This window comes from Falco biarmicus, chromosome 13 (assembly GCF_023638135.1).
Source record: "Falco biarmicus isolate bFalBia1 chromosome 13, bFalBia1.pri, whole genome shotgun sequence".
Classification (NCBI taxonomy): Eukaryota; Metazoa; Chordata; class Aves; order Falconiformes; family Falconidae; genus Falco; species Falco biarmicus.
In genome coordinates, this window is record NC_079300.1 from 29,157,845 (window position 1) to 29,176,992 (window position 19,148).

At 46.4% G+C, this 19,148-nt stretch overlaps 2 protein-coding genes across 3 annotated transcripts; one reads left to right on the plus strand and one right to left on the minus strand.

The window, feature by feature from the left end:
* Window positions 1-152: 152 nt before the first annotated feature.
* ING5 (inhibitor of growth family member 5) lies at window positions 153-10,082 on the minus strand. Of its 2 annotated transcripts, none has more exons than XM_056358647.1 (8): window positions 9,930-10,082; window positions 9,238-9,309; window positions 8,341-8,507; window positions 6,817-6,928; window positions 5,767-5,860; window positions 4,645-4,780; window positions 4,360-4,421; window positions 153-3,494 (listed from the first exon to the last, which is right to left on the minus strand). In XM_056358647.1, the coding sequence occupies exons 1-8, from the start codon at window positions 9,964-9,966 to the stop codon at window positions 3,452-3,454; spliced, it is 723 nt and encodes a 240-aa protein (XP_056214622.1). In that variant the 5' UTR covers window positions 9,967-10,082; the 3' UTR covers window positions 153-3,451. The 2 variants fall into 2 exon arrangements, with proteins under 2 accessions (XP_056214622.1, XP_056214623.1); XM_056358648.1 differs by lacking the exon at window positions 9,930-10,082 and adding an exon at window positions 9,703-9,721.
* A 158-nt stretch (window positions 10,083-10,240) lies between these two features.
* DTYMK (deoxythymidylate kinase) lies at window positions 10,241-17,445 on the plus strand. Its single transcript, XM_056358649.1, has 5 exons — window positions 10,241-10,396; window positions 10,760-10,868; window positions 11,860-11,950; window positions 14,479-14,676; window positions 16,904-17,445. Exons 1-5 carry the CDS (start codon window positions 10,267-10,269, stop codon window positions 17,012-17,014), a joined length of 639 nt encoding a protein of 212 aa, XP_056214624.1. The 5' UTR covers window positions 10,241-10,266; the 3' UTR covers window positions 17,015-17,445.
* The last annotated feature ends 1,703 nt before the right edge of the window (window positions 17,446-19,148 follow it).

Below are 19,148 nucleotides of genomic sequence, written 5' to 3' on the forward strand. Positions count from 1 at the left end.
CACAGCCGCCCCCGCGGGTCCCGCAGCACGGCCCCCCCCCCGCGTCCCGCAGCCGCCGTGGGTCCCGCAGCCCCGGCACGGCCCCCACGGCGCAGCCACCCCCGCCCCGTACCCACCAGCACTCCTGCGGCACCACAGCACGCTCCCGTACGTCTTTGTTCCCAAAAATACTTTATTTATAACAATATATCCATCATCTATAACATGATCCAAAAATACAGATATACATTTTTACTTTACATTCCTTTTTTTTTAATAAAAAGATTTATATTCTCTTCCATTAACAAAGGGAACATAGATCTAATTCATTTAAAAAATAGAACAATCAGGTTAAAGTCGTTTTCACCTCCAGTTTGGATGAGCTGGGATAAAGCTGAACCCACAGGGTACGCGCTCAGGCGTCCCGACAATCTTTAGTGGAACATTCCTTTACATATCACAGTCTTGTTCACCCTTCTCCATGAAAGTATATTTAACACTGTACATTCAAAATTCAGGAGAAAGATTTAAATCCTTTAGTAAGCAAAAAAAGGCTACTGGTATTTGTCTATAAGGGGTTTTACAAAAAATCTCTAAAGCCAGGCGTGAGCGGCCAGGAGATGCTCTCGAACCGTCAGAGCCCCTGCGCTGGTATCTGAGCAGGAGAGTTTATTGCTGGTATTGCATGTCAGATGTTCCGACATGTCACAGACCTTGCGCTGTGAGTATGTTGTGCCTCACGCTATTCACAATTCCTAGCAAACTACCTTTCTTTTTGGGGCCGATGCTAACATCCAGAGTTTATTTTTCTTTTTTCTTTGCTGGTTGAAAAGGAAAATGTCTGCTCTTCCCAGCCCCAGAAAGCACGTGCTAACAAACTGCGTTTTGCTGTCCTACCTGAACATCATTCCTGAGCTGAGGGCAGTCAGCTTTACACCGACTCATCCTTAGCTGCACACTTCCATGCTTCCCAGAGAGGTGCAGTGGAATTTTGAGCACGTTTCAAATCAAATGCTTAATCTACGGACATACCACTACTAATAATGCCAGGGGAGGGGCAAGTAAGGAAAAAAAAAAAAAAAAAAAAAAAAAGTCCTATACAATACCATTGGACGGAAGGGGGAAATAAAACCTGAAATGGCATCAACATTTAGGCGTCAGGACGCAGTAAGGCTCCTGCATTACTCCAGTGTAGCACGTCAACGAGGTACAGGTCTCGCTCACTGGTTACAGAATTACAGGCTGGCTCATGAGGTATCACAATTAAATTTGCTCTCAGGAGGAGAGGTGGAAAGAAAAAGAGGGCTGACTACGTCTAAGGTCAGGTTCGTAGGATTGTGCTTTTCCTCCTCTTTCCCTCCAGCAATCTGCTTTTCATTTGTCTGCTGGCTTTCCGGGTGCTATTACAACAGCAACAGTGACAAACATGCATCACTCCTATTGACTATGGAAACTTCAGATACAATGCAGGGAGTGATGCAATGTAGCCGAGACAGGAGCAGTATCACACTTTAAATGGTAGGACTCTGGAGACAGGTTGATTTGTTGTGGGGTTTTTTTCCATAGCAGATGCAATAAACCAAAATGTTCACAGAAGAGCTGTCTCGGTATCAAGAGTTTTTTTTTACGTCAGTCTTGACATACCTGCAGCATCTACAAAGCCCAGCAGAGCAAAGCAGGGAAGCAAAACTGGCAAGAGCTGTGTTCTACTTTCTTTCATTGCAAAATACAAGCAAGAGGGTCAGTATAACAAGGAAAAATCTTTTTTTTTCTTAGAAACAAAATGCCAAAATCTGAACAGAAGCCGTTTTTTTCTGCTCTTTATTCAGACTGTTTTTACAGCAGAAGAAAAGCTTATCTGGAAGTTTCTCAATGCCTTTCCAGCAGTCTATACCAACAGCTCCTGCACAATGGTATGCAAAGTAGTTCACAGCTCTGCCACCAACAGCCATCAGGGATCACAGCAGCAAAGTTCATGAACCCTGGTGCCTGATGCTGCAGGAGGTTTTGGTTTGGGGCTTCCCCCCCCCACACTCTCCACCAGCATCTTTTATTGTAGGCGGGAAAGCCCCATAATGCAGCAGATATATATGGAGACAAGAGCGATCTCTGCTCTTCCCTCAGCTTCTGCATCCACTATAACTCGGGGGAAGGAAAAAACCCAACCATAAAGACTTTTTTTTTTTTCCCTACTCCCGAGTTCCTTCTCTTCCTTCTGCTGCATCGACTGACACTGCGACGACAGCAAGGATCAGCAAGGATTCACATTCATAATCTGAAACGCAGCTTAAAGAAGTCAAGAACATGCAAATGTACCCTAGCTAAAAAAACAAGACAAGAAGTTGTATTGAAACATTCTGCTGACTGGCTTTCAACAGCAGTGCTTCACAGCAAACACTATTCAGCACCCCCCCAAGCTATCAGATGGCTGCCTTTCAGCTTTGCCACACCACCATGGGAATCTACATTGTCCTTAGGGAGCCTTTGCCCTAAAGTCTGTTTGCCTGATTTACCCCAGACAACCACAAATAACAAAAATCAGGCCTTCATCTTATTTTATGAATAAATCCGACCTTCTATCTCTATAAAAATACTGTAGGTTTCATCTTCACAGTAAGGTACTTTAAAGGATCTTCAGAGAAATGGAAACAGCCAGGAAAGGTAATGCCCTCCCTCAGTATTACTGTCACTAACAAACATTGCAGGACAATTCCTTTGCTATTTAAAGGTTATCTCCCCAAAAGAGAAACCTTTTCTAGAAGGAGGTGAAAAGTGAAATGGTTTGCTTCCCTTAAGGTTCATGTGAATGGGGACAAGGATCAAGTAAAATGAAGGCAGTGCAAAGGTGGACAGAAGAAACTCCCCAAAACAGGTGGGCTCTTACCTCTCTCCCACCCCTGCCCTGTCGAAACTAAGCACAGCACTTGGCTTTGAGGAAGCAGACAGTGGAAACAGCCAGCTAGCTTTCCTGTTCCTTTCTGTACCACAAAGCTGCACAACAAATGGACTTTGCCCCTAAACAATGGGGCCTACTTCTTTCATGCAGGCCGCATCAGAGAAAATTCCCTGCTCTCTGCCACACCAAGCTCCAGGCCTAAACTATTCCGATGACGGTGATGCACCACGCTGAGGATACAGGTATGTCATTTTCCTGCAATGCCTTATGTAGTTTCAGACTCCTATAAACTAGCAGAGACTACAGCTACTGGCTGCCCTAGCACTTCATAGTAACACCAATTTCAGTGCTGTGCCAAGTGTAACATAAATAAAATCCCTGTGGCAAAAGGATTTGGGACTCCCTCCCAAAGTAATTTTCTTATGAAAGAAGAGGAATTACAACTGGCCACTGGACAATTAAATATCATACCAGAAAAAGGAGGGTAGGTTAAAAAAAAATATCAAAGATAATATTGCAACATGAATGAATATATTAAACTCTTCTTGCCTCAGAGGATGTATTCTCCTCTACTCCTTACTTCTTTTTCTTTCTTTCCTGAACACAACGAGGACAAAACCTACAGAGAAGAACAGGCATTAATTAGTTCCTGAAGTTAACAACACTCAGCCCAAGAACTCTTTTTATTATTTGGGAATGAGTGGTTGAGGGGTAGTTTAAAAGCAGCCAGTTTAAGTAACTGCAATACTTTTCATTACGTGCAGCAAGGCTGGGCAAATAGGAGAGGAACTGTATCAGCTTGGCTGGGCAGAGTGTCAGAGAGGACCAGGTGGCTTCCAGGCCTCATCAGCCCCTCACAGCTATGATACACCCGATTTGCCACACAAGCTTCCTTTACAGGCCAAAGAAAAGATACACGTTTCTCCAACTCGTTCCTTTCTCCCATGACTGCAGTTCACTCAAGCCCGTTTCTGACAGGCACCTCGTTATTCAGATGAAAGCAGTCCATTAAATAGAAACTAAGCACGTAAGTACGTTCCAAGATGAGCACATACATACGCAACTAGAGCAGTCTTCAAACTTTGCTTCCAAAAGTAAAAAAAAAAAAAAATACACATCTCTATTTTAACCAGAGCCACAACTGTGCAACAATACAGTAAACCTGAGGTGTAACACATACACATTTACACAGGCCTTTGATCAAAACCTGCTCTGTTTATCATGCAGTTTTGCATATGCCCAGGTCCCTGTTTTGCTCCCACCAGAATTTAAGACTCTCATGGAAGCAGACCTTAGGAGGAAGGTTCCCCTTGTACTTCTCCTTTGCACAAACACTATCCCAAACCATAGAGGATGCAAACCCTCTGATGAGGAGCAAAGCTTCTCTTATCAGGGAAGGTCACAATGGTGTTTTGATTCTTACTGATTCTTGGTGAGGCAAATAGCCCCAAAAAAATCTAAAAGCTGTAGGATGTCCTGCTTACCATTTCCCTTTTGGTTTGGTGGTGAGGTCCACACAAGCAAAGTGGAACCATTCAATCGGGCACTGCAAAACAGAATGGAAAAACCAACAGAGGAGAAGCTTAGCATTTCACAAATCATACAGTGGTTTAGGTCAGAAGAGACCTTTAAAGATCACCTAGTTTAATCCCCCTGCCATGGGCATGTTACTTTCATTTTATATGATCTACTGAGCAAGTACCCCCCTGCAGATTTCACAGTGTTGTGGTTTAGTGAACACCTGAAAATGAATCATCTCAAGTGCTTACATCCGAGTTGTCACAGCCAATCATTTCTCCATAGGACACCTGGTGACACAAGCAGTAGGTGGGTTCATTGGGGTCCACTGGCATGTCTAGGACATCTGAAGGATGCACCGACAGGATGGTATCAGCAAACTCAGATCTGTGGACATGGACAGATTGACACTTTCCAGTTGCAGGCAACACTGTGTTTCCAAGACCTAAATCCCACCTGGGAAAATTAGTTTTTAACAGTATCTTCCCTAAAACACACTGACCCTGCTTTAGAGTTTAGAATACACTATCACATATTATCCAATAATTGAAATCATAAGGTAGGCCTGATCAAACATGAAACAGTAGATTGACTATAAAGGATTAAGAAAAGTAGTCATGGCACCCACGAATCAAGTAACAAAACTGACATACAGATCACTTCGGCTTGTGGACAGAAGAATCTGACTTTTGTTCCCCCCCAAATTTTTTTAATATATATTCTTCTCTCACCATCGGGTATGAGCGAACCCTCTTGCTCTGACAAGAATGCATTAAGTTGATATGTCAGTAATGATCAATGGAAACTATTTTTAGTTTTCTGCCCCCCCATTTTGCCAACCGAAAATATCAGAATCAACAGAGCACCTTTAATATAAATCAGACTGCAGAGGGGATATGCTTTCTTCCTTGCTTCACAAAAGCAAATTAGATTATTCAAGATTAACTAGGACACAATCCTTTGAAAACAATCCTCAAAATTCTCCAAGATTTCTGGAACAACAATATACCATCAGTTTTTGTCCTGATGGGGAAGTTATTCTTTTTACAATCAAAACCACAAGCAACTGTTAAAAATAGCCACATGACGAAAATCAAAGCTATTTTCTCCCTGCTTGCCAACAGCAACAGAGACGCTGATCTTGTCCTTCCAGTCAGAGGGCATTCCAAGCATGCTGAGCTTCCACATGCCAACAAGTCAATTAACAAAGCTGACTTGTCCTAAGCAGGACATTAATGAAAGAGAGTAAGACCAGAACACCCTAACACTGTGCACCATCCAGACATGAGTCATAAACAGGGTAACATGAGCTTGTGGAAAATTCATGAAGTGTCAAGCCAAAGTCACCAGAGCTGTGACTGGGCGTGCCTTACCCTCCTTTGAGTTTCTTTTTCTTTGGTGTATCTTCTTCAGACGTTCGCCTGCCTCGACCACGAGAGCCTTTTTTGTCTTTCTGACTTCGGCCCTCTATAAAGGAAAAAAACCCCACTGTTTCAACCTACTTGAATAGCAGAAACATCCCCAGGTACTTTTCTTTTGATGCATTTATTGGTTTGACATCCGTATTTCATGTGTAATTGAGTATGAGTGCTGATTACGAAACACATTTTTATGCCACAAATATGCCAAATTGGTAAGTAGCACTACTGAGCACCAAACTCTTGTGTTTGCAGTTTTGGCAGTTAAATCACTGCAGTACAATGCTAGTCCATAATGTTGCACAAGATATAAATAGCATTATATTTGGTTAGACATGCTGTAATTTTTTTTTTAAACTCACTATATTCTTAGACACTCAGCCAGTTAATTGGTTACTCACTAACTAATGCAACTTTTATCTCCACATCCTTGATCCACCCTTATTTCATAGTGCAAAGGCATAAAGCTCTGCTGCTGTTAACCATGTTGGAATTTCACTGTAATCACAGGAGATTTCCAGTAGACATTACAGGCACTGGTACTTTCCTTTAATTCCTAATTTCTCCTGCTGTTCTCAGCTTGATTAGTATTCAGGTTCTGGTAGAAGGAGGAAAAAAGGCCAATCTTCTCTTCTCAGAAAGAGCTTAGAACTTACACAGTAACTGATCAAGCCTGAAACTGAGACTGTTACACTCGAGAGCTATAAGAACATCAGTTCTGTTTTGTTACAGTTAGTTCCCCCTCGGCCAGCACCCTCCTTACCACCAGTAACCATGGGCCACCTCAGCATGATCTTGGCAAGCAGAGGCAGCAAGTCAGATCCCAGCACTACATTTATTGCCCACCAGAACACTGTGAATACTTGAAGAGCATTAAAAACAAGTGAAGAAGTACATTATTGTGTAATTCTTTCTCCAGAAATAACAGCCTACTTTCTATCTTAGCCCTTCTGGTTAGATGACCTCAGTGCTGGAAAACACTGTCAAATGTAAAAATTTACGCACTTTTCAGGCTTCGAGATCCAGGGGTTTCAAAGTCACTGCCTTCCAGTTTATCTTTCAGATCTGCTTCAAACCTTGCCAAGTCTGCATCCAGCCGGCGGATATGCTTATCCACCTGCACAGAACAGGAAACCATAAACTGATTAAAAAAAAAATAATTAACAAAACCAGGAAGGTCTAATAACTTGGCTGTCATTGGCACGAACAGGAGTAGAGTACGCTACTTGAGAGCAAGGCATGAAAAGGGTACCAAACTGGAAAAAGGGAAATAGTACACACAAAGGGAGTTAAGGTGGAGAGAAAAAAACAATAGGCAAAAGCAAGAGGACCCAATCCCTCTACAAAGAGAAAGGAAGGAAAAGGGAGGTGGCATAAAGGACAGTCAAAGCAACTCAAACTAACGGTTTGCAGAACAAAACAAGACAATGAGAGATATTAAAAAATAATTGGTTTTTCTTGCAATTTTCAAAATACATTATTCAACTACTGTCCGTAAAATGTGTTGAGTGTGAGATCATGTCTATTTTTACTGGTATTGCACTGGCATCATATTTGAAGGAATTCAGTAAAAAATACAGGCTTCTTGCTGACTATCTCCAGTACCAAGTCAACACATGTAACTTGTACCACCCTGGCTGCAATAATGTGGTTTACAGACAGGGAAGTAGCAAAGGTATGTTAAGCTATCACCCCCAAACTGTGTTGCTGCAATACCTAGTCATCACATTAGTTATCTAGGACACTTTTCAACTCCCGTGAAACAATTTCCTTTTCTGCAGCATTTGATGGCAATAAAACATCCTGCAGCTGCAGCAGTAGCAGAACCCAAAGCATCTCTAGAAGCTGGACAAAACACATCAAGTATACTCAAAAGGATTCCCCCCACTCAAATTTTATCTAGGGGATAAAATACAAAGAGAGAAGAATTATTCAAGGGACAGCTAAATGGACACAGGTGTAGGTGCCAAAGAAGAAAAAAGGGGAAAGCTGCATCTTAAGAAATGAGATTTTCCCATCAGGTCCATACAACCAGAATGGTGGAACTGACGGGTCTGCTTTCTTTTGTCATTTGGAAGCCAAGGTAATCGAGCAGACTTTCTTCCATTCCTCCACAACACAGTATTGAAGGTGACTTCAAAAATGTTACTTATGACGAAGACCAGACCTAAATAAATTATCAGGTGACAAGAAAGCTGCTAGGGAGGAGGGAGTTGGGTAAATTTACCGGCACTTTTACACAGCAGAGAGGTACTTCCAAGCAAGCAACTCCAAGTGGGATAAACTAACTCTTCACCAGAAGAGAAGCCTACTAGACACAAAACCTGGTAACACAAAAGGAGGCTTTCTGGGGATGGCAACATTAAGAAAAGTAAGCTTAAGGACTAGTCATTTGTTTCAGTAGGGTATCTAAGCAAAACAGAAACGTCAGGGAAAACAGATGCTGTGGAAGGGTCTTCCACATCCAACAGTGGCTCCATTCCAGAGTATGGCCATTTTTACAAAAGTCTCGCTGGTCGCAACCCTCACCATCTCGTACGTCTGCATGGCCAGCTGGACTTTATCATCACTGTACTCTTTACATTTGCTGTAGGCACTCTGGATTTTCTTCAGGTGTTCCACTCGCTCCTCAGGTAACATGTTCTTCACTGATTCAATGTATTCTGCTGCAAGACTGTCAATTTCTGCTTTCTTATCTGAAAAGCAAAGCATACACACACCTGAGAAAGCTGTCTGCCAAAGCAAGGTGGTTTTTTCTTGTACCTCATCGTGGTATTTAGAAGACTACTCCTGACAGTTTTTGGACTTCCCCTGATTACTTAATATATTTACCTTAATAAAAAAAAAACCCACAACAAGTTCAAGGTAGTCACTCTTCTACACTTGCAGTGTGATTCCAGTTTCTGAAGTGTTTTACAGTTAATTCGTAGGGGGAAGGGGGAGGCACGGTTAAGATCAAAACCCAAACCCATGCATTCACAAACTTCAACCTCTCTTCCCACACACGGAACTTTGTATTTGCTGCACTGCCATTTACCATTCTAATGGTTCAAATCGAAAATCTTTAATGTGCAAACAGATACTAACACAAACCTCAAAAAAGAAAAAAAATTGATCTTGCAAGACACAGAATAGTCTACAACTCAGCAGATGTAGGATTGTGTGCAAGTAAGGTCAGCCATGGGGCCACTGGGTAAAGCGATCACACAACTACAAATTAGCACATAACTGCTGAAAAAAAATGCGAGTCCCCCGAGCTGTAGCCCTCACAGAAAAGGAACAAACGCTGCACAGCACTCCGGCCAAGGAAAAGAAAAGCAGTAGAGGGGAGACGTGCTCTCTAAAGCCGAGTCTCCGTAGGGCTCTTCCCCTTCTTCAGGTGGAGGCCCTCTCTCAGACTCTGCTTGCCAAAATACCTGAACACACCTTCAGTTCTCTGATCCAGCTCCCGCATCAGCTGGAAGTTCCTCTGCAGCTCACAGGGCAGGTTCTCGATACCTGAAACGGCAAGGCCGAGAAAGGCTGCGGCCTGCTCTGCTCACGGCAGCCCGCCCTCCTCGGCGGGGAACAGGGGCCGCCCAGCAGGGCCAGGAGCCCCCCTGGCGGGGCAGCGGCGGGGCCACCCGCAGCTACGCGCGAGGCACTGGCGCGGGGCGACGCGGGAGCGGGCCCCCCTGAGCGGGAGCGCCCCGGGAGCGCGGCCTGCGCGGTGGCGGTCACTGCCAGGCGGTGCGCTGCCCGCCGCCGTGCCGCACACGCACAACGGGCCTCGGCGGGGCCGCGCACTGCGCGGGAGCCAACGCCTCCAGGGCCCGAGCCGCCCGCCGGGAGCGCTACCCGCCCCCTCCGCCCTGCGCGGCGGCGCCCGGCTGCCACAGGCCAGCCCATTACCGCGGCCCGCCAAGGCCGCCCGGCGCCGCTCCCCCGGCGCGCAGCGGTGACGCACGGCCACGGCTGATGACGCCACGCGGCACCGCCCCCCCCGCCCAGCCCGTGGCGCAGCTCTAATTCCCGCGCTGCCGCCGCCGCCCCCGCCCCGGCCCCGGCCCCGGCCCGGCCGCCCCCCCTCGCCGCCCACCCCCCCCCAGCGCCGCGCCGCAGCCGCGCCCCGCGCTCACTGTCCAGGTAGTGCTCCAGGTACATGGCGGTCGCCATCTTGCGGCCCGCGCCCCGCCGCCGCCGCCGCTTCCCGCCGCCTGCCGGGCCCGCATGACAAGGGCCGCGGCCCCGGCCTCATCCCATATTCATGACTCGCCCAGTGCCTATTGGTCGCCGGGGACGCTCCTGCTGCATATTCATGAGGGGCAGGGCGGGAGGGGGGCGGGGCCTTCTTTCCCGCTTCACCGCCTCCGTGGAGGACCTCGGCGCCTCAGTGCCCTTGTGCCGCCTAGAGCGGCGCGGGGGCGCGGGCTGTGATTGGCCGGGCGGTGGCGGAAGGGGCGGTGCGCGCGGGCTATGGCGGGCCGGCGTGGCGCCCTGATCGTGTTGGAGGGGGTGGACCGCGCCGGGAAGAGCACGCAGGGCAGGCGGCTGGTGGAGGCTCTGCGGGCTGCCGGCCACCGCGCCGACCTTCTCCGCTTCCCGGGTACGGGACCTGCTGACGCCCGGAGGGAACGGGGCGGGGAGGGAGTCCCGCTAGGTAGGGCCGTGGTGCCCCCGGCGGCGGTGGGCGTCCGCCATCAGGACTCCCGCGGCGCGCCCGGCTCGTGGCCAGCTCCCGCCCGTGACAGGTTGACCCCTGCCCTCGGGCAGACCCACCTTCTGCCACCCGTAGCAGGCGGATAGACTCTCGACCCGGGCAGACCGACCTCCCGCCCGGGACAGGCGGCCTCCCGCCCATGACAGACAAACAGCCCCCCGGGCTGGCGGGTCCCCAGGACAGACGGTTACCCCTTTGGCAAGAGCAGCTTGCGGCAGCATTTGCTGCTTCTCCCCCTCTTTCTTACAGAGAGAACAACGGAGATCGGGCAGCTGATCAGCTCCTACCTGCTGAAGGAGAAGAACCTGGAGGACCACACTGTTCACCTCCTTTTCTCTGCTAACCGCTGGGAACATGTGTAAAGATACATGTTTGTTAAGTTGTAAAAGGAAAACACATGGTGTTGAATCCTCCCGGGGTTTTAGACTTTGTAGTGGGTACAGTAGGTACGAGAATGTGATAGTTTAGCAAAGGAAGCATAGCTGGAAGCAGTGTCTCAGAGACCGTGACAGCTTTGAATTTAATCTTAGGTCAAATCCCACAGTTTGCTTTTTTGAAATGAATAGGTACGATATTTCTAATCCCTCTGCCCTAAGAACAGGAGAGCTGAGACTGTACCAGCCTAAACCGTGAATTTACTTTCCTAAATTAAGAGACCTTGCTTTGCATATAAGTCCATGTGAGTGACAGAGTGGTTAAGAAATTGTGTCCAAATTTCCCCTCTAGCTGAGGGCTGCATTGAGCCGTAAGTGGCTGTTCTTGTTTTTGGCCCCCGAGTCTTCGTGTGTGGACCTAGGAAAATCAGTGTTGACTGTTGTTTATACCTGGAAACTTACATTGCAAAATCTTTTCATTTAAAAAAAAAAAAAGCTTTGCTGATTCTGCTGTAGTGGTGGTGCCAAGCAAACTGGGAAAGTATAAGGCAGATGAGTGAGCTGTAATAAGAAATGTCATTGTCATGAGCAAAGGAAACTTTTTTTTTCTGATTGAGGCAGAGAGTATCACAAATCTACTGCACCACTTAAAAAGGGAAGAGGTCTAAGCTGTTCACGTCTGTATATAGTTCATCTGTGATCTTGCCTGTAAGCCATGGAGCTGCCTTGAGCAGTGCCTGGCACTGGGGCACCCTGAACTTGGGTGTCTTGAAAGGATGTTTGTTTAATGTCTGTTAGAGGGCAGAATACAAAGAGCGATTTTATCTGGGATTAGCATCACAGATAAACCTGTCACTGCTAACATTAACAGGGAAACACTGGCTTTGTGAAGCATCTTTTAGATGGATTCTTTCCATTTGTATCACTTACAAAAGGAGTGCAACTTTTTTTTTATTTCTCGCACGATTTTTTCAGGCCATTGATGAAAGAGAAACTACATCAAGGGATCACACTTGTGGTTGACAGATACGCCTTTTCTGGAGCGGCCTTCACAAGTGCCAAAGAGGTGAGCGAGACCCACAGCAGCCCCTGCCCCTCTCTGTATTTGGGGAAGCAGCTCCAGTTAGAGGCCTGATGCAGGTGTCAGTGTGTGTGGCCCAGGCTCCTCCTCTGGGGAAATGAGGATTGAAATTGAGGGATGGCAGTTTTACCTCTGGTATTGACATGGTCTGTTTGCCCAGGTCTATCCCTTCCCCAGAAAGAGCAGAGAAACTCATTTGGTTACTTCTGTAAATCTGGACAGACTCTTGCTGTGGAGAAGCTGGCCTGTTTAACTCTGGAGAATGATCATGAGAGTTTATTTGAGATTCTCCACAGTTGCTCTGGCTGCTGGCCCATAAATTTGCAAAGAATAACAGAACCACATACATTGGAAGGGACCTGCAGAAGTCACGAAGCCCAACCTCCTGCTCAAGAATACATCTAATGTCAAGCAAGCTACCTAGGGCTACATCCAGCCAAGGTTTTAGTATCTCCAGGGATGTAGATCCACAGCCTTTCTGGGCTTTTCTTTCAGTGTTCGCTCACCTTTACAGTAAAAATGATTTTCTTCATTCAGCCTGAACTTTGCATACTCTCACTTGTGCCTTTTGGCCTGTCTGTTCACTTTCAAGACAAGTCAGCTCTGTCAGCCTCCCTCTGGGTCATTCTACACAGTTAATAAGATTCTCCCGAGTCTTGTGCTGTCCTGGAAGATCAGCCAGCTTTCGTGGGCCTTTTTGCCTTCCACATGAGTTTCCTGGGGTTTCCTGCTAAGAGGTCCCTAATAAACAGAAATCTACTCTCCTGAAGTCCATGCCAGCAATTCTGTTTGTCTTGTTGACTCCTATCCAGATTTTAAACTACTGTTACATGTTCCTTGCAGCCAAGTCTGCCCTTGACCTTCTTCGTACCTTCCACCTGTTCTTTCTGGCTTGTTGAGTAACACATCCAGGAGGGTACTTCCCCTCGCTGGCTTATCAATCACCATGTCAAGAATTTCTTCAGCATGCTCCAGAACCTGGATTGCTTGTGCCCAGAAGGTAGGCAGGTGGTTGAGGTACTCCATGAGTACCAGGGCCTGCAGCTGTGGTCCTTCTTCCAGCTGTCTAAAGAATGTTCATCAACTTCCTCTCTTTAACCACGCGGTCTGTTGCAGGCCCATCACCCATGCTACTCTGCCCCAGTTGTGCTGCTTTCAGGTGAGCCTCTGTTATTGTATCATCCCCCAGATGTTTCCTCCTGGCCTCTCACCTTCGGTTCTCTACAGATTGCAGACCTTCCCCTGACATACCTAGCGTAGACACTCTTCTTCCACTTCATCAGATACATCCCATTCCTGCTCAGTAGCCATTGATACTCAAAGCGAATCCTATGGTCATAGGGGCTGAATGTCTGCTTGTAGCACCAGCTGGGCAGCTGAAAGTTGACCTACGTTCATGCCTGCCTAAGCCTTTCCCTGCTTTCTGGAAGGATCAAGGAGATCCTGGGCTCCCATGCTCTGCACTGTCACTTCCAGAGCCCTGCAGTCACTCTCAATACATTTGAGATCACTCCAATAGCATCGCTGGTGCCTGTGTGGATGAGCAGGAAGTGGGCAAGCCTCAGTGGCCTCTCCACAACATCGTGGATTCACGTGCCCTTATGGAAGTCTTCAAATCTGTCAACAAGATCCAAAAGCTGGAAATCTTTGTCTCTTCTGTGTGGGTGGAAATTCGAGGGTAGGGTGGGTATTTGATAAGGAGTCTCCACTGGCTCAGAAAGACCAACACTGTGTGGTGCTTGTATTTGGGAGCAGCTTGCTTCTGGACTTAGAAGAATTAGATTTTATATATTCACTGCCTTTTCTATCACGTTAACTGATTCATAGCTAGTTAAAATAATTTAACGTAGAAGTATCAGTATGTTGGTTATATCAGTTGGAATATCATTTTGTTGATTGCCATCTATTTCCATGTGTCTTAAATATCAAAGACACTGAATTCAATTTGTGTATCTACAGAGCATGTATTTTCCATTTCTGTTGATTATTTATGTTTTCTGTAGGCTTAAACTCAAAGATTATGTCCATTTACATCTACTCAGTGCTATTAATCTTAAAGTAATTGTGAAAAATTATATATGATGTTCCACAGGGGCTTTTAGAAAACATTAATTTATAATTATGTAAATTTATAAAAATTAAAAAATATATATCACAAATTTTGGACTGATAACAGCTGTATGTAGATTCAAAATACAACTTGGTATTTAGTTCTGATGGGCTCTGCACAAGAGATGATAAAATCTTTAGCTCTGACTTAAGTGAGCATGAGAGGTGCACAGCACCTTGCAAAACGTGGTCCCCCCAAAATTAACAGGGCTGAATTTCCATGATAAGGTGGGATACTGCCTTTTCAGTTTGTAGCCTTGTAGCAGTTTGTTAGTGTTTGGGGCTGTACATCCTCCCTTCTCTGGCTGTTTGTTCCTTTCCCACCTAACTCTCCAGCTAACCTGCTTTCCTTTCTTCACATGCCATTCTTTCTCCTCAAACTTGGTTGCCTTTGTTTGGGACAGAACTTCTGCCTGGACTGGTGCAAACAGCCTGATGTTGGACTCCCAAAGCCAGATCTGATTCTGTTTCTTCACTTGAGCCCTGAAGCCGCAGCGGAGCGAGGGAACTTTGGAAATGAGCGTTACGAGAACAGCCCCTTCCAAGAGAAGGTTCTACAGTCCTTCTATCATCTGATGAGGGACAAGACATTAAACTGGAAGGTGAGGAGGAAACAACCCTACTGGGCCTGTCACAGACCAGGGTAAGGGTCTGTCATGAGAGCTCCCGAACTGTGCCCGTTGTGTCCCTGTGCTCCCCCTTCCTGCTTCTGGTCAGGGGGACACATTGGGGACCAGGCAAGGGTGCTGTGGTGTGTGGCAGAGAGGGCACTTCCCTGTTCCAGGACACCCTATGGGGCCCTGTCGTGGTTGGGGGAAGGCTTTTTTTTTTGGTTGATATGTTTTCTAGAAGAGCTTTCTAGAAATTGCTCTCTTAAAGACAAACTGTGACAAGCTTGGGTAAAAAGCAGTGGGACCCACCCATGCTCTTCCCTGCCCGTTTCCTTGGTGTCCTGCAGCATCTTCCAAGGATTCTGGAATCCCTTCTGCTGTAGGCCCAGTACTGGTGATCACCTTCCTTCTCACGTGGCCAGTTTCCATCAGCATTTGCTGTTTTAATGCTACCAGGACTCTCCAAACACATGATTTTTTTTTTTTGTTCCACATGCTGCATCGCTTTTCCTTCTTGCTCACCCGTTGGAGCTGTTTGCAGAGGACTGCACAGTCAGCAGCCTTACCCCAGGAGAGGAAGTGTGGCCCGTTTATCCTGTGTGAAGATAATCTAGGCTGAGGTTTTCTGGTGGGGGCATCCTTTTTACCACCTCTATCACCCTGTCAGTGCTCGATTGTGTTCATTCTGTAAGCTTCGTGCAGACACAGGAGGACACAGGTTATGGATAAGTTGTTAGGCACAAGAAGCAGGAGATGTACACAGATTTGCCAAATGAGCAGACTGTGCAAGGTAGAAGGAATTCTTCACAGCCTCTTTTAGGAAAACATTCTCCAATGTGAAAGAGTTTGTGTGTACTATTAGAACCTGAAGGGCCTAAATGTACAACAATCGCCAAACTAGGACTTTTGTTCCAGTAAATGTTATGCTAGTAAATCACCTTCCCTACATCACAGTGACTGGAAAAATAAGCTGACAGAAAACCATAGAAAAAACCCCAAAATAATTCATTTAACAAAAAGAAGTATGCTGTCGTATGAGACAATACAGAACTTGTGTATAATCTCTAAACTCTGGTTTTTCCAGAGATTCCAGCAGTAGACAGTGTTTCTTTTAATACTTGTCTTCTGGCATTTCTTTTGTTTTCTATCAATTTCTTGAAAGGAGTTTTCACTTAAAGCAACATGTCTGTTTAAAATATCCCAAAGTGCACAACTGTCAGACAGATAAATACCAGAATAGGTGATGAAGAGGTGTCCCTGAAATGAGCATGGAAATCCAGTTTACACATTAAAGGTATAGTTGGCATTCCTGTTTCTTTGCCCCTCAGTATCAGAAAGAATAACAGACATCAAACATTGCCAAAGAACTGTTTATGCCAAGGCACGCATCACGGCTCAGTGCCGTTGGTTACACAAATACATTGACATCGGCGAGCTGCTTGTGGGCATTGCGTGAGCATGAGGGTGAGGTGCTGGCTGTGCTGTAACGAAAAGGCCATGATTTAATCGTGAAGTCTGTTTATTGCACATCCTCACAGCCTGCTCTTGCTCAGCGACACTGCACGGGTCAGCATCACGTAGGTCACCGATGCACCTCTGTCCATCTTCTCACCAAGTCCTTTCTTCACCTTGGTCACTCCCTCAACCACATAGGAGTGACACTGCTATTCTTTAAACATCAGCCTGAGGAACACTGGCATCGTATAGCTCTACCACCTCTACTGACCTCAGCTTGCAGTATTGAAAAAAACAAACACCAAAATCCGAATCTGAAACTGGAACGTTACATGATGGAGTTTAGAGGTTCCTGCTATTGTGGGTGGAGTTTAATTTGAAAAACCACTGAAGCATCAAGACACTGACATTTCTAGGGGACTACGGTACGGGATGAAGAAGTTTTAATTGCTTTTGTATCACATGCCCCAGAGACTGTCACCAAACAGCACGCAGCGACAGCAAAAAATTCTTCTGTTTCACCTCATCCAGCCCCACATTCACTTCTTAGATATGTACTCCTAAATAATAAAAAAAAAAGCTTTTCCAGTTCCACTATGCAGGTTTCCAGTTCCAGTGCACAGGTGTAATTAGCTCATTTCACTGCTCATGAACAGTAACCATATTGAGTAATGGGGGCAGCTGATACAACAGCAAGGTAAATTTTTCTCATTTGGTGGTGTTAATTGAATACATTTCTGTTGGTTTTTTGTCTTGGAAACAGACAATGGATGCTTCAAAGAGCATAGAAGATTTGCACAGAGAAATCAAGTCCATTGCAGAGGAGACCCTGCAGGAGGCTCAGAATAAACCTTTGGGAGAACTCTGGAAATAGAACTTTATACAGGTTATTCTTTCAGATCTATTCTCTTAGATCTTCCTCACTTGGATGACTCCCCTACATCACCTCCCAGTAGCTACAGCTTAGATCCCATGTATTCTTCTGGGTCCAGCGCAGTGCTGATGTCCTTGTAATTTTATCTGCTCCTCCTCCATCTTGCGTAGACCCTTCTGTATTTTATCAATCAACCAACACACGATGAGCACGTAACGAATTCCTTGTAACAGGAGCTCTTGTTATAGCTCCATCCTGTAGTGCAGGTGCGGGTAGAGCCCAGGGCTGCCCCTGGGCGCAGCAGCAGCAGGCAGCGGCCTTCCCAGTGTCAGGGAACTGCTGTGTTTCTGATTCTTCTGCCTCTAGTCAACATATCCCTTGTGCTGAAACCAGTTTGTAGAGGACTTGCTAATAAATTAGTCTGTTATACATTTGCACGGGGCATTTCCCGCCCCCCCCCCCCCCCCCAGTGTGATCATTTATTTTCTAGAATGATATATGGGAGGTGAAGGTGCTGTGGTTCAGGTGCTAAATCCAGGGAGAGTGGTTTGCTAGAGCTGGGGAATGGAGAGATGAATTCAAGTCTGCTCCTGCTCCACATCTGTTCAGTGAGAACAGTACAGGAACTGAACAATACAGAAATGAGTAAGAGTCTGAAATAGATGCATTAGCTCATAGCAAGGCCAGTTTGAAGGGTGAGTGGCACATAAATAATTCTAGACTGGTCAAGTTACCCCTGTGGCCAAGATCAGGAGAATAGTCACTTGTGACTCCTGCACAGGCCCCAGTGCAATTCAAACAGCCTGGCACAGGCTGCCAAACCACATCAGCTATGAATTACCTAAGTCATCGGTAATGACCAGCAAACTACAATAACAAACTGGAATATTGAATCATTTGCAAGGTGCACTGAGATATGGCAGTGACCGGGACAGTTAATGTCTATCTGCTGGACAGCGGACTTGCCTTCCAGCAGTGTGGACTAGACTGATCCAAGCTGATACAGAGACTAAATCCAGCTCTGACTCTTGGAGAGAGAGGCAGATTGAAGCGATCCACTAGCAGTGAGAGGAAGGTAAATGTTTAAAACAAATTTGCTATGCAAAGCATCAGGTGAAATGGGAAAAGCTGCTGCCTTCACTCTACAGCTGCACAGCACTTGGTAGCAGAAACACTTGTGAAGGAGGTGAGCACCCGTTACACTGAACCAAGCCCTTCCAGTGACACTGGAAGACAACACCACACAGAGAAATCATTTAATTCCTGTTAGCTTTAGGCTCCTGCCTAAAAAGGCAGAAATACCTGTTAAAGATCCAAGAAAGCTGAGCTTAACTCCGTTACTGGGGTTGGTAAAATCTTGTCTGGCTGAGCTGTCCCTAACCATAAAAGCATGAGCGTGAAATAAGTAGGAACTCCTGTGCAGAAATGAAGAGGGAGCTGTGACCCAAGTGACTCGCTCTCAAAGGACCTGGCAGTGGCAAGAGGGTACGGCCTTCCGATTGAAGCAGTGTCCCGCTTTTGCACGGCAAAAGAGGAGAAACCGTTACTGAACTGACTACGCTTACCTCTGCAGCATGCTGGTGTTTAAAAGGCTAGCTGGAAACACACTGTGAAAAGCCGTCAGTTAAAGAGCTAAACAGTGGCATACAATCTTAAAGGAAAAAAAGTTTCACTTCCTACCTACCAGTACAAAAAACTTTGGAGCCTCTGCTTGGCTTTTCCCCCTTTGCCTCAAAAGCACACGTGGCAGAGACTCGCCAAGAAAGCGTGCCTGCCTCGGGAGGGCTCATGCTGCTTTAGAAGCAGAGAGATGCTGCACGGCTTAAAATTCAAACAGCAGAATCGCCTCGGAGGTGGTTTTTTCCTTTCTGCCAGCATGTCTGCAGGTGCTCCCCGCCCCCCCCCAGGAAGATGATGCTGCTCTCCCAGGCAGCCAGCCTCTCTTCTATCGGGCACCTCAACAGGAAGGTCGAGTCGCTGCTGCCCACTGCTTGACTTTCGCTCCCATTTACCTTCATTGCCCTAACAGGGTAAATGCTGTGAGCGTTTTGACAGCTTTCCACCGCACCACTGGGCTACTAGATGTTGCCCACCACCACTCTGTAATTCATGCGCAAGAACATTAGGACAGGCA

Coding starts and splice junctions, on each gene's coding strand:
- DTYMK (XM_056358649.1), top strand. CDS start 10,267: ATGGCGGGCCGGCGTGGCGCCCTGATCGTGTTGGAGGGGGTGGACCGC. Junction 11,951..14,478: donor CCTTCACAAGTGCCAAAGAG/GTGAGCGAGACC, acceptor TGTTTGGGACAG/AACTTCTGCCTGGACTGGTG. Junction 14,677..16,903: donor ACAAGACATTAAACTGGAAG/GTGAGGAGGAAA, acceptor TCTTGGAAACAG/ACAATGGATGCTTCAAAGAG.
- ING5 (XM_056358647.1), bottom strand. CDS start 9,966: ATGGCGACCGCCATGTACCTGGAGCACTACCTGGACA. Junction 4,781..5,766: donor AAAAAGAAACTCAAAGGAGG/GTAAGGCACGCC, acceptor CCATGTCCACAG/ATCTGAGTTTGCTGATACCA. Junction 4,422..4,644: donor TTGGCTGTGACAACTCGGAT/GTAAGCACTTGA, acceptor TCTGTTTTGCAG/TGCCCGATTGAATGGTTCCA.